Raw genomic sequence first — 14,895 nt, forward strand, 5'->3', positions numbered from 1 at the left:
ATAACATACAACTAATAAAGTAGCCCATATGAAATGGCCAATACATTTTATGTGTTATTTTTGATATATTTTATGCAAGGTTCTTCAAGGAAGGAGTTAAATAGAGACTCTTTAGAAAAGTTATCTGTCACAAATATAGCAATTTTGATTACTGAGTGGATATTTAAAATTTAAAACCTTTTAATAGAGTATGTGCTATTTCTAGATGCTTAGACCCATGCGTAACATTTTAAAAATCCTTGACTTATAAAAACTTTCTGGTGTATCTATTTTTAAATCTAAGCTACAGTGATTAAAGCTATCCATACAAGTCATATAAGGTTTTATTCTATTTTTAAAGTACTTCTAAATTTGGGGGGATTTTATAAGTGGTTTATACATATCAAACCATTTTGATTATATTAACTGAATAAAAACATTTTCATTTATGTACGTTTCATTAGCTTAGTGGGATATCTACCTTAAAATGACTCATTTCACACTTAATAGAAATGGACACATGCTTGTCCTATGACAGATATTTTCACTGGACAAAAAATTTCTTTAGTAATAAGTATTTCCTGAGTACATTAATAAACCATTATTTAAGATCAACATTTAGCCAAGTGCCTTGCATATAGCAGATGATCAAAATACAGTTTATAAAATGCTTCTGTCCTATGTGGACTTAGTGTTGGACTAATAGCCTGGCTTAGAGTATCATTTTAGTCTGTGGGGTAACTGGTTAACAGCGCTCCTCCCCCCCCCCTCTCTCTCTGTCATGCTCGCTGCACTGGAGTCTGCTGCCACCCAGACATGTTGCACGCTTGGAGCAGTCTTTGCTTCAAGTATGACCTACAGCAGCAATCCTGGCAGATGGCATATCTGCTGTCTACCAGCAGGAGAATCAGCAGGCACAGGGCTCTGAGTAGCACTTGACAGTCACAGATGGAAACCAGCTTGGAGACATTAAGACACACACTCTCATCCCCTCCCTCCAAGGGAGCTCATTTTTGTGGCACCTTTACAGTACATAACCACGGAAGAACTTATCTCTGGTAAATCTGGATATAGACTAAAACTGAAAAATCCATTTAGAAACTACATTAGAAAATAGCTCTAGAGACAGCTTTTAAAATTAATTTCCTGAAGTATACTAAGTAATGGGTTTTATTTAGCCATTTTCAAGTGTGTGTCATTATAACTCAACCCCCCACAAGCAACTTTTGTTGAAGAAAGAAAGGGCTTCCCTTCCCCTCTACATTTATCAGTAGGTACTGACCTCTAACCCTTGTTCCTGCAGCATCAGTTCTTTGAATTCCACCAGCCAGGACCATGGCCACAGCAAGCTTCACTAGATACATCCCAAACACTTGAGGACACAAGCTGGCCAATATTTCATTCCTCCCTTGGAAGTGAGAAAGATCAGAAGTTATCATTTTCCAGAACTTCTACCTGAAATCTCCCTATCCTGTAGCCATTTTCTTGTAACACACTGCCAATCTAAAATGATAAAGGCCAAGTCAAATAAGAAGAGGGACTCAAGAGCCTAGCTTAGATTCTGCTTTTTCTTTTTCTATTTGGTTTTTTAGATGGTTCTGCAAAGTAGCCAAAGGTGGTTTCAAATGTGTCATCCTGCTCCAGTCTCCCAAGGGTGGGGACTACTGGTCTATGCCACCATACCGCACTGACTTGTTTAGGTTTTAAATTTAATACCATGAAAAGAAAAGTGGTTTCTTTCCTGAGTACTACCTACTCAAGTTTCTATAAATTTGTCACACTGAATAAAAAAAGGAGCTTCCTTTTCTCTTTCAGCTTGTGGCTACCAAGCACTATCCCTTTACATAATGCAGTCATGTTCTCTGGTAATGTTACTAAAATCACCCTACTACTTAGGCAGAGGAAAATGGTCAGCCTCAGAAATGAGGCCCTATAATAACTAGGATCTTTTACAGAGGAAAGCTGGGGCTTGAGGAGCTTCTGAAAGAAGTTCATTCGCCTTGCAAGTTGACTTGGCATTGTTCTTGATTGTTTGAGCAACTGTTTTATTTGGAATAAGTTACTGTGGTATTAGTATATTAAGATCGTTGCAGAATAGAACTCCAGGTGAAGGTCTTGAAGTCCAATTGTGTGTGTGCTTTAAATAAAAGCAACAAATCTGGGAGTCATTTTAGTGTATTCATAAATAAAACCATTTCATCCAGTCACTGGTCTGATCAGTAGACAAGATTCCAATGAGTTTTCCCTGAGCCTGTCCGTGCTTGATAACTCATGTACAAAGACTGTAATGAGGCAATCTTTTAGTGTGGGGAATAGAACCACTGAGCTACTCCCTCTTCCTGTAATGGCTCAGCATTGACTCAGTAGCACGCACTCGATGGCGATGAGCCCTGGAACAGCAGGAATAGCAAAGAGAGCGCCCTTGAGTAAAAGGAAACCAGAGGGTGATGTAGACACTAGAGGGAGTGCACTACTACTTGAGGTCTCCTTTCCTAGACAGAGTCTAGAGAAAACCCGTCAGGGCTCTAAGCCAAGGAGACTTGAGAGTCTGACTAAAATCCAAGGGTTACACATAAAGACGGAATGAACCTAAGAACCAAGGTTAGGAGAGGGAAGCTGAGGCAGAACCATCACATGCCGCAGAAGCCGCACTCCAGTGGGAGGGCACAGGGTCAGTGTCAGCCTCGACATGGCCCAGTGCTTTTCTCCTTAACTGTCTCCTTTTTCCACGGCTTTGTAACGGAACATGAGGAAATCGGTTTCACACCATGTTGTTTCAGTGTCTGTGGCCAAGTTTCCTCTTTAAACAGTACAGAAAACCTTTCCGGTATAAGATAATCGAATCTGCACAGTATGAGTTCAAATGATCCAGCAGACCCAAGTACTGTGCTTGGGTCCCATCAGTCCCCAGTTTCAGGGACAAGTCAAACCCTGTGTTACGCTGCTTTGGATGCAGCTTCTCTTCTCCACTCCAGCAAGATGCACATGCAACTTCAAAACAGTCAAATAGACCAGAATCTAGGAGGGGAGTCCATTCATACTAAGAAATATTTCCTGATTTTCACGGTGTCTTCCTAACTTACAAGGTTATTATACTTAACTCATTCTTTATCTGACAAATGAGTTGTGTAGCCACAAATTCCTAAATTACAAGACAGCTCTTCAGTCATCAGCACAGGAACTTGGGAGTATCCAGGGGAGAGTGCGGCGTAATGAAAGCAGATGACCTGTGGCACTGGACCAGACAAGGACTGAACACCCAGAGAAGCGCTTCTCAGGACATGAACCTAACGACAGCTCAGTCAGAAACTACACTGACTACATAGTCACGGCTTAGAGAACTGTGGGCTCCTTCTCACACTGATTACGTACAGTGAAGATCAGAGAAAGCTACGTATATATTATATGTGGACGATTTAAAAAAATCCCACAAAAGAAAAGCAAACTGTCCATATATAGACAAATGGAAGCCTTCCTTTGTAAAATAAATGTCTAGTTTGGCTTGTGACTTGAGAATAAAATGATATACATTAGAATGGAGATAGAGTTTATTTTTCTTGAGAAACCTCCAAAGAAGAATGGAAACAAGATTTAATTCATGTTTTATAAATTTGTCTTTTGTTTTTTTTTTTTTTCAATAAAAAATACTTTCTAAACCCAAGGCTGTGGTGTGTTATTTTATGTAATACATCGAAAGCTCACAATGTTAGGCTACGATGACAAATGCTTTCTCTTCACTCCCTCAGTCTTTCCCTGATCGGAAGTCTTCAGCTAACATCGTCTTTGTTTGGAGATACGTTAGGAAACCATGTACTGGATGCAGAGAAGCACGAGGACTGACCTGTGTCTAGTCCCCAGCACCTAACGGGATGAGAAGCTGGGCATGGTCACACATCTTGTGAGCCCAATGCAGGGAGACAGAGACAAGTGATCACAGGGCCTCACTGAGCAGAGTCTAGCCTTCTGTCAAAGATAGCTTGAAAGTGGGAGAAAGCAAACAGGTGATGGCTCTTGAAAAATAACACAAGATTGACCTCTGGCTTTCACACACACACACAAATGAAATACTGCCATTGAAGATACTGAGTAAACAAAACCCAGTCAGCAAAGCCACGCTGTCTTACCCGTCACATAAGCTGTCTGTTTGCAAGTCATATCCCATTTAACTACTGAGATGAATGTAGTGGTTTATGCGCCTTGCCCTTAATCACAAACCTGCAAAGGGGTCACTCTTATAGTGTTCCCAGAAGTCTTCAAATTCTTTTCGAGCGTCCTCATCCATGACCATCCCTGAGGACTGTTCATTATTCACTTGGACATAGTTGGCTTTCAAGACAATCTCTACTTCACAGCGCATATCTCGCTGAAAGGGTTTCCACCGTTGCATTACAACCCCATAGATGGTGAGGTCATCTCCTAAGGAAAGCACCACGTGAGTCCAGCAGGAATATCATGCACAGTGGTTGGCATTGAAGCACTTGACAAAGGACCAGAAATTAGAAATAAGCTACCAACACACTTTTTGTTTCCAAGTATATCTGTTCATTCAGAAAGCAATGACCAATTTTAGGCTAAGACACACCCCACATTCTCAGTCCCTAAAACAATAAATTGTTTCTGAATATGTAAGGTCAAAGTCAGCATTTTTTAAAAAGTATGCTACATAATAATGACACGATTAGTACCTTTTGCTGGGAATAGTGCACTAGATAACCTACAACTGTGACGTTGGACATATGTTCATTCTCTCAAAGTGAAGCCACATTAGCCTGGAAATCAGGAAAGCAGACAGGCTAGTGCTGTCTGGCATGTACTTTACTTTCTTAATGTGTTCCTTTTTACTTTATTAATATTTTACTCAGTCTCCTCTTTTCAATGAAGGAATGACCAATAATAGATGTTGTTTGGATATTGATTCTACTTTAAAGCATAAAATAACTGTTTGGTTTCAGACCCCAGGACAAGGGACTGAGGTGCACATTTTACATATCAAAGCAGACCTAGCATCCCTCAGCCCCTACCTGACATACCCTGCCCTCAACACTGAACTATCTCCAGAGGCTCTTTCTATATAATCCAGACATTTTGGTCTCTTTCCCCCTCCTCTCTATGCATCCACCCTTTCTGTACACCCCATCCCCTCAATCCTTGGGGCCAGTGAACTTGCTGGAGAGCAGCTTCCCAATAGACCTGCCATTAGGGACTGGAGAGACGACTCAGTGGTTAAGAGCACTGACTGCTCTTCCAGAGGTCCTGAGTTCCATTCCCAGCAACCACATGGTGGCTCACAACCATCTGTAACGGAATCTGATGTCCTCTTCTGGTGTGTCTGAAGTCAGCGACAGTGTACCCACATACATGAAATAAATAAATCTTTAAAAAAAAAAACAAAACAAAAAACCAACCACCCTTTAATATAAAGACTTGAGTTGGAAAAATAACTTGTCAGATGGTGCTGATGCGAGAAGAGTTGAGTCCCCAGCCCAATGACCTAGGTATTTCCTGGCCACATGGAGTCCTTTTCTCTTCCCATCTTTCTGCCAGATATATCATTTTTTTTTGGACTCTAGGGAGTATCCATCCCTAGATAGCCTGTTAGGATCCAGGACACTCCGTGCTCTCTGCTGATTTGTGGCTGTGCCAGTGTTAGCTCTACCCAATCAAAGACCAGGTCTTTGTTTGAGGGGGAGGGCCTTTGCTACAGAGACATCTTACTACACCTCTCGCCCCATAAGCCATTAGATCATAGAGTCAATTGGGACGCCAGTTCCACAGTGTTGGCATCTTCAGCAAATGCTGGGAAGACGGGTGCCACAGGACCTAAAACAAAGCTTTATTCAAACTGGTCTGAATCTCTATGTTCAGTTTTTTGGAAACATCCCCTTCCTACTGAGCACAGGGCTCCAGGCACGGTGTAGCCCCACCTCCCTCACCTCCCACTCCCACCTCCCTCCTGTCCTTGTGTGGCCCTGGCTCCAGAATCAGCTGCCAACTGTGACAGCAACAGTGATGGTGAGCGACCAGCCTGCTCATGTTAAACTGTTCACTGCGCACGCGACTGGTCATCATCCTGACTTTGGGATGTGGCTTCACCAACTGTCTTCCTTAAGGGCAGCAACATGTGACATGATCAGACCAGGGAAGCAGGTCTCCAAATGATACTTTTGAATTGAAATAAGATTTTTACATGATTTCTGTACTGTCTTGGCAAACAGTTTGCAATATTGTTCTTATGTATTCAGTCTTCGAAAAATGGTTTATTTTAATATTACTTTAGGGGGTTACAACATTAAAAGGGTTAAAGATCACTGCCTTAAAAATGTTTGCCTTATTCTTATCTGCCAATAACAACCAACTTGCTCCTTAGTTATTCCTTCCTACCCGAGGAAAACCTATTCTTCACAGGCAAATGATACTTCTGTGCTCTCTAAGAGACCTTAGGCAGCTTCTAGGCACCAATCCCTGATGTCTGGGATCATATCATACCACAGTCAATACAGCATGCCACCTAACGAGTATTTAAGAATTTGTAACACCCAGTACTTTAGGACTATAAAACAGGGGACCAAAAACAAAAGAAAAATGTCATAAATTTCATTTCCTTAAATTTCAGTTATTTTAAATATATCTCAAGTTCTTAAAATATTTTTTATTTTATACAAGAAATACCATCTTGCAGCAGGCAATTCTGCACGCCCAAGCCTGCCGGTTATATGTTTTTGTGCTACAAAATGCCTTCCACTCTCTACTGTGTAAGCTCCAGTGTTTGGTTTCCTGGAGAAGGACTCATTAGGGACTACCACATAAAAATGGGGGGTGCCAGCACACACAGTAGCAGGCACATTTCTAGCTAAATGCAACTTCATGCCAAACGTAGACAACCACAGCAACCGTGTTTTACATGTGTGTTTCCAAAAGGCTTCATCACCTTTCAAGGTCAATCTTGAATAACAGCATTTTATTGTATTCCCTCTTAAAAGTTTTAGATAAAAAGAACTGGAATAAGTTTCAGTACACACTTATTTGAAACATCCCCTTATTATCTTCACTCTAATGGATTATACTGAGGTTCTTTCCACATTCATTAAATGAGGACCTTAACTTTCAATCAGGTACCCACTAGTAAAAATAAATTTCTATAAACAGTGATTATATAGAAAACAAAGTAAGAGTGACCAAGAATAACAATCTCATTAGGATTGAATGTAAATCTTATTGCCACTGTTCTTGGACAAATTATCTGACTTAGTCATGATACTACAATGAAAATTAGACATATATATTATTATATATACATATGTATACACGTATACATACACACACACATACACATAAAATTAATGGAATCTCAACTTAGTGTTACCTATTATATTAAAATTATCTTGCATTTGTAGAGCTTTAAAAAATACTTAAATACATAAACACATCAGTTTCATGTGCGCGAGTATTGTTGAATGGCAGATTTATGTGATCATTGTAACTGAAGTTCACGGAAATAGAACATTCCCTTAAAAGTTTTGTATTTTCCTATAGTTAATGTGCAAACTATTTGTGAAACTACAGTTCTACTTGAACACTGCAATCTCTCAATCTCTTTAAGTTCCTCTCCCTCCCCAGCATCTGTAGTCCTGCAGACACCCCTGTCAGAGCCATCCCTTTGGTCTTTAACACAATTGCAGGCAGCACAGCAATCCACTTCCCTGCCCTGAGGAGAGCAAATCCCTGAAGGGCAAGGGTTCCACCTTTCTGTCCTTTGCTCTTAGGTTTAAAGCTATGGGTAATGAGGCAAACAGTTGTTGGCATGCTTTTACCTGCCCTTTATTATGAAGGACATGTGAAAGAAATATGGCTTAAGATTTCAGTGTAGACACAACCCAGGTTCAATGCACTACATGGAAACACTCTTCTCTACTAAAGAATATTCTTTTTAAAATCTGTGTCACTCCCTTGTGGTGTCATCAGCACACAGCAGAGAGGAACATTTACTCCTTTTGCTTAGGTATCAGTAAGATTTTTAGTCACACTTGACAGTCACATCCCGAGTCCTGTGACTGCCAAATCCACCAGAACCCTTTCCAGAGGACACTGTTAAGCAGGCCACACTGAGAGCCCTGGAGCAGAGGTCAGCGATCTGATCTCGGCTCCAGTCTTGCTGCTTAGTTCTTTAGGTGAGTCTAGTTCCTTGTCAGAAAGGAGCATATCAGCAGTGTGATACCGCCCAGCCCCAGCTCGGCTCTTCCTCCTTCCTCTCTCTAAGCCTAGCTCTTCCCAGGGTGACCACTTAATGTCCTCGGTCCCTGTAAGTAACGTTGTGGGAGATAAAAGTACATGATGGTTCGGATCCTCCTGCACAAACTACCAAAAGTCTACTCTTTTTCGCTACATCTAGGAGCACCCACCTCTAGTCCCAACTACTAGGGTGGAGGGAGATGTGGGAGGGGGAGGGGCTGAGGACCACACAGGCGCCAGAGTTCAAAACTAACCAGAGAACGCAGAACTGTCATCTCAGAAACTAAAAGGGAATTGCTTACCAGACTTGCAGCTGTCTACGAGGTCGTCTTCCAGAATGACCTTCATAGACCGTGGGATACTTCCCACAGACAGCCTTTGCACCTAGCAAACAAAAAGAAAATGAGTGTGCTTCTCAGATCCTAAAGATCCCAAAACATGACAGCACTTAAAACTGCTTCCACTTCTCTGCTATTATAATACAGTTTGATTATGGTAAGGCTCAAGGAATTTGTATTAAAAATTATGAGTGATATCAGTTTCAGAATCCACTAACACTAGCTGGGGGTGGTGGTGTGCTTCTTAAACCCCCGCACAGGGAAGACAGGGGCCAAGCTATCTCTGTGAGTTCAAGGCCAGTCTGGTCTACGTAGATCCAGGACAGCTGGGGCTTGGTAGTGAGACCCTCTCTCAGAGAGGGGGTGGGGGAGAACTCACTAACCCTCAGCACTGGAAAGATGTCTTAGCGGTTGCAAGCTTTTCCTGTGTTTCCAGATGACAGTGTCACTACCACCTGTTACTCCAGCTCCATATCACCTGCCACCCTCTGGCCTCGGTGGGCATCCACAGGAAGACCCATGCGCATGCACATACACATACACAAAAGTACCCTAAGGTAGAATAAAGCCCAATATGGGGACTATCTGCAACCATAATCAACATTGTAAATGGCTAAAACCATACATATTCTAACAACTTAATGGTGACAAAGCTACTTATTTAGCAATGAAGAGGCATTTCTTTCATGATCTCTAGCCTGAAGACCTGGAAAACCGGCCAGTCCCTGGGATGACTCCTTAGTAACAGAGCTTTACTCCTCGTAGACGTGATCTTATAAATGAGTTTCCCAAGTTCCCTTGAAGCTAGGTGTGGTCAGAAGACTAAGCCCTGGCCAGTGGCATGTAAGCAGTCATGTAATAGCAGTGACAAGACTTGACTAGACGGTAGGCTCCTCTGACCGTCATTCCTTCTTCACCCTTCTGACTAGAATACATGTGTCACAAGACTGAAGCCACCATCCTAGACCACACATCACCACAGGGATAGCGGGCATGTATCAAGAATGGCGAGAAGAGCCCAGTACGGTGCCACATTTCTACAACCTTCATCTCAGCACATGGGGGTGTGGCAGGATTACCCTGAGTCTGAGGCCAGCATGGGATGTGTGTCGTGGCACGGTATAGCATTAAGTGAAAGAAAAAACCTGACCTTTGCTATCCTATACCCAAGAGTGGGCCTGGTTTGTTCTCAAGCATTCAGATGTCTACTCCTGAACAAAGGCTGTCCTCCCTGTTAACTGAACAGCACAGAAAACACGGAACAGTAAGAGGAACGACACACTCCTGTCTTACTGTTTACCAGGATACCAGGAGTCTCACAGGAAAGGAGACTGTTCCTCTGGCCCAGTTGTCTCAGAACCGCACGTAAAGCTACAGGCAGAGATTACCAATCTATGCCCAATGTCGCTTTCAGCATTCGCTGTGGAGGGAGGCACTGCTTTAAGCACCTCCCTAGGTCTCGTCGCCACTGTTACGCACACTGTTCTGAGTCAGGCATGAACTGAGTCACGATGGAGAGGTAGGGAGCAGGTCTACCAGAGGCCAGAGCAGAGTAAGATTGACCTCACTGTTTTGAAAGTCAGTTCATTGTAAACGGACTGAATATACAGTGTAAAGGCAGAATGGGCGCAGAATGGGCACAGAATGGTCATACGACGGGCAAAGGTTGGAACTGTGAGGGCCACAGGAGTTCCAGGTCAGCGTGGGTGGAGTGAGACCTAATTAAATAAAACAATGAAGGGATGAGAAAGGTGAAGTGTAACAGATCTACACTGAGGAGCCGATATGCTGGCCTTGAGCTGCCGATCTCCTTATTCATGTGAGAACACACCTTTGATTTAAGGAAAGGAAATAAAGTTCTTATCTGTCAAAAACTAAACTCCAATCTCTGTGCTGGCCAATGCTTGAATACCAGTCAAACTGACTGAATTTTATCATATTCCTAAGCACAGCTAGTTTAGAATATTTAATATAAAATTTTGTTCACTTCTTTTGACTTTCTGTTAAGGGCGTTTTGCCTGAGTGGATGTCTGTGCACCATGCACATGCAATGCCAGCAGAGTCCAGAGGAGGGCGCTTGGTCCTCCGGAAGTGGAGTTGCAGAGAGCACAGTGTGGGTGCCGGGGACAGAGGTCCTCTGCAAGAGCAGCCACAGTGCTCTAATTCACAGAGCCATCGCTCTAGCTCCAATGCTTGCTTTTACATTTTAATTCAATTCCGTGGCTCTAAAATCTCATCAGTGCTCCAAAACCCTGATTGTGTGGTTTCTAAAACCTACACTCTACTACATTTGACAGCTTTGCCTGTGATCTTCCACAAAGTGAAGGAAGGTACAAGGCCATTCGTTTCCATTTTAGATTCTCCAATCCCGACCATTGGACTGTAGTAGAAAACGTGTCCAAATCTGTTATTTTTTTCTCACTGCCTTGATCATTACCTGCTCCTGAATTTTGATTTCCTGGTAATCCCGACATCTGGCTGGAGATGCAGACAAGTCTGAGAGGCAGGTGAACTTGGAGGAGTCACAACTGTCTGAGCTTGGACATGAAGATGGCCGACTGAAGGTGTAATACTGCTCAAAGTCAGCCTTCACCGCGAACACATACTTGCATTTGTTACACATGTAATCCCGCTCGAACTCCAGGACCTTCACCAGACTCGTTCGGATCACTGTCCCAGTGACAGATAAGAAGTGTCCCACGTCCTTGGTTTTAGGAATGTGTTCCCTGACCAGTTCTGGACAAACAGGCAAACCTAATGAAAAAATAGCATCAGCAACTTACACTTGGATCGCTCACTCCACAGGATGTTATTTCCTTCCCAGAAATATAATTTAACAATATAATTTCAGAGGAGAAATGTTTCTGTCGGAATTTTTACTTTACTGCATGTGTGGGGGTAGGTACACACGGGCAGAGACTGTATACTCACGTCCAGTACCTTCCTAAATTATTTATCCACATCGTATCTTGTGACCAAGTCTCTCACTGAACCTGGAGCTCACCAACTCCATGAAACTGGGTGGCCACAAGCCTCAGGGGACTCTCCTGTTTGCCTCCAGAGTGTCGGCCAGCACAGGGGCTCACTCTCAGACCTAGCATTTTACCTACATGCTAAGGATCCAACCTTAGGACTCTGTGGCTGTAGAGCAAGCACATGCACATGCTTGTAAGTTACTTCAAAACAAAACAAAACACCGATCATCAACCCAATTAAAATAATTACAGATTTCAGACAACGGCAAGGAGTAGACTCTTTTGAAAGTGCATCTCTAGAAACCGCAATCAGGGTTAAGAATGATCGGTTCTCATGAAGACAGTCTCAGGAGCACAGAGAAAATCCTGCCACATGTCACACATGGAATCAACGGATTTAGTCATCACCCAATAAACTGAAAGAGTAGCAAGGAGATGGTGGGTAGCACGGTGAGCGACAGGTCCGTTTTCCTCACATTCAGAGTTTAAACACGACTGTCTCCAAGCTTTGAGCTGTACAGAACTTCACCTACTCTATCACTTTATCCTTTCAAAAATATGTGCTTTTTGGGGGTTGGAGAGATGGCTCAGTGGTTAAGAGCACTGACTGCTCTTCCAGAGGTCCTGAGTTCAAATCCCAGCAACCACATGGTGGCTCACAACCATCTGTAATGAGATCTGATGCCCTCTTCTGGTGTGTCTGAAGACAGCTACAGTGTATAATAAATAAATCTTTAAAAAAAAATGTGCTTTTCAATATTAGAAAAAGAGGCAACTGAAAGGTTTGGATACACCAAAGAAAAAATATTATGCAGAAACCATGAGCCCCGCTAAGCCTCACCACTGGGGTGCAGACGCCAGTCCCGCTAGTCAGGGTTAATTTAATGGGTTTATCAGTAGTGAGTTTATCGACACTTCTGGTTGACGCTGCAAAATTCATTCCAAAATGTAGTGGCAGAAAAATCTGCTAAGTATTGTTTCTCAGCCTGTAGGCTAAGGTCAAGTAGAAATCTGGTTGGTAACCATAAAGACCGATCTTTTGGATCTGTGAACTGGTTTAAAATAGACATAGTAAGTATCATAGTGGCTTCCGTTTCTTGGGTCAGCACTCTTTTGATGTGCTCATAAAGCCTAGCAACAACACCGATAATCACAAGGTAGCTTAGGAATTTTGGACAGGAAAAATCAAATCAGGTCGTGTGTGTGTCTGTAATCTCAGGAAGCCAAGGCAGTAGGGTTTCAAATTACAGGCATGCCTGGGCTTCATGACACGGTCTTACCTAATGTGGAAAAAACATAAGCAAATCAGTTATACAAATTAAGACATTTGAGATATGGGGCGACATTAAACCCAGCGTAATGGGTAACAGGTCTACAGGTGGATTTAACGTATTCTGCTAGCTGGCTAACACTCTCCATACAGACAGTTGTACAGACAGTCATTTCTCTCACCATATACTCTATAGACAAAGTGGACACTGCCAACATTTGCCTTCCTGTTTTTTCCATGTTTCCAAGGCTGACTTGCCTATTTTTGAATGACTGTATTGTTTATTAGTAGTAATTCAGACTATATTGTACACACACACACACACACACACACACACACACACACACACACACACACACGAGACCATGCACTCAACAAGCACATGCCAAGTTCCTGATATCTGATAACAGCATTATCCTCATGGGATGTACAAAACCAACCTTGTAAAACAGTTCTGAAGGTAATGGGGCAGGAGCTTCTGTACTGCATACAGTACCAATATTTCATTGTTAGTAGTCTCATAAAGCTGTTTTAGATTACAATCTTATACAAAACTGTCTCCATTTTCACTCCCTCCCTGAGGTTGCCATGGCAAATATCCCATGCCCAGAAAACAACCACTCTTATTTGCCACATAGAAGATGTGTACGTTAAAGTTTAAATCTAAACATCATTTCTTACAATTATTTTAGACACATTTATTGCATCTGTGTGTGTGTGTGTGTGTGTGTGTGTGCGTGGACACTTGTGACGGTGTGCATATGGAGGTGAGAGGACAGACAACTTTGGGGCTCAGTTCTCTCACTCAGGCTGTCAACCTTGGCTGGCAGCAGCGCACTGCCAAGGTTGCCAGGCCTCGGAACAACAGTAACTTCTTAGTGCTCCGAGTCCCGTATGTGTTAGTTTATCTAAGTCTTCCCAGAATACTACACGCCAACAACATGCCCTTATGACTTACCTGATATCCTGGCATGGAGATTCTGCTTCATAGAAAAGCCCTCGGGCTCAGGAAGGGACTGCAGAACGGCCAAGGCTGACCTTCGAAGCGCGCTGTCAAAGACTGTGAGTACTTCATCGGGGAACACAGTGAAATAGTCCCCAATTTCCATGTTCGTCTCGAAAAGGGTCATAGCATTGACCACAAGTGGGTAGTGAGCATCTTCGTCCCTTTCTTTCAAGATCAGAAGAATATCGTTCTTGTGGTACTCTGAAACGTAGGACTCGAACACTTGACCCACCAGTGTGACCTGCTCACTGTTCATCTCGAATCGAGGTTCCTGAAGAAAAAGGAAGGATACCATTGCTATTCGGGCTTTGCACGCAATTTACCAAAAAGACGCTTTACTTACAAACCATCCCAGCCTTGGGTCACATGGTACTCACAAAGAATTATCTGAACTCAATCTTACCATAGATGAATTTATCTATTATAATTGTGTGAAATATGTGCTTTAAAAATCGGTGACGTTGCCAGGCCGAGGTGATGCACACCTGTAATCCCAGCACTCAGCTAAGAGGAGGCAGAGGCAGGTTGGAGCTCTGTGAGGCGAGGCTAAGCCTGTTTCTATAAAGACAGTTCTAGGACAGCCGGGGCTATGCAAAGAAACCCTGTCTTGAAAAATCAGAATCACAGGGGAGGCTCAGTGGGGGGAAGTGTTGGCAGCAACCGGCCTAAGTGCCCAAGTCTGGGTGCCGGGAACCTACTTAAGCAGCTCACAGCACACATGCAACTCCACGGTTACTACTGTGAGGTGGGGTAGAGATACTGCCCAGCAGCTAGCTCGGGTGTCAACTACAGACTACGTGGTGCAGCCACAGAAACAAGAGAGCTCATGTCTCAAGGTGGCACGCAAGAACCAATGCCCCAAAGCTTCTTCTCACCTCCACATAGATGGTATAGTACACACCCCCAGTCCCCTCCTTCCTTCCTTCCTTCCCCCCCTCCCTTTGCGCACGTGTGTGTGTGTGTGTGCGCGCGCGCGTGTGCGCACAAATCAAACAAAAAGAAAAAATCATGAGGTTCTTCTTGATGCAGGAGCCATCTTTCAGAAATTCCAGAAAAATGATACATTTTAAGGAGAGGCTCCCCTCCATACTCTCTAAG

General features: G+C 43.0%; 1 protein-coding gene across 1 annotated transcript in view; it reads right to left on the reverse strand.

The window, feature by feature from the left end:
• Mcm9 (minichromosome maintenance 9 homologous recombination repair factor) overlaps window positions 1–14,062 on the reverse strand; it is a 73,732-nt gene extending 59,670 nt beyond the window's left edge. The window contains 5 exon segments of the mRNA XM_032888289.1: window positions 1,262–1,387; window positions 4,195–4,395; window positions 8,511–8,592; window positions 10,984–11,300; window positions 13,750–14,062. Of these exon segments, the coding sequence (XP_032744180.1) occupies window positions 1,262–1,387; window positions 4,195–4,395; window positions 8,511–8,592; window positions 10,984–11,300; window positions 13,750–14,053 (1,030 nt within the window). The 5' untranslated portion in view covers window positions 14,054–14,062.
• Window positions 14,063–14,895: the final 833 nt, after the last annotated feature.

The sequence above is a fragment of the Rattus rattus genome, chromosome 18 (genome assembly GCF_011064425.1).
Source record: "Rattus rattus isolate New Zealand chromosome 18, Rrattus_CSIRO_v1, whole genome shotgun sequence".
Taxonomy (NCBI): Eukaryota; Metazoa; Chordata; class Mammalia; order Rodentia; family Muridae; genus Rattus; species Rattus rattus.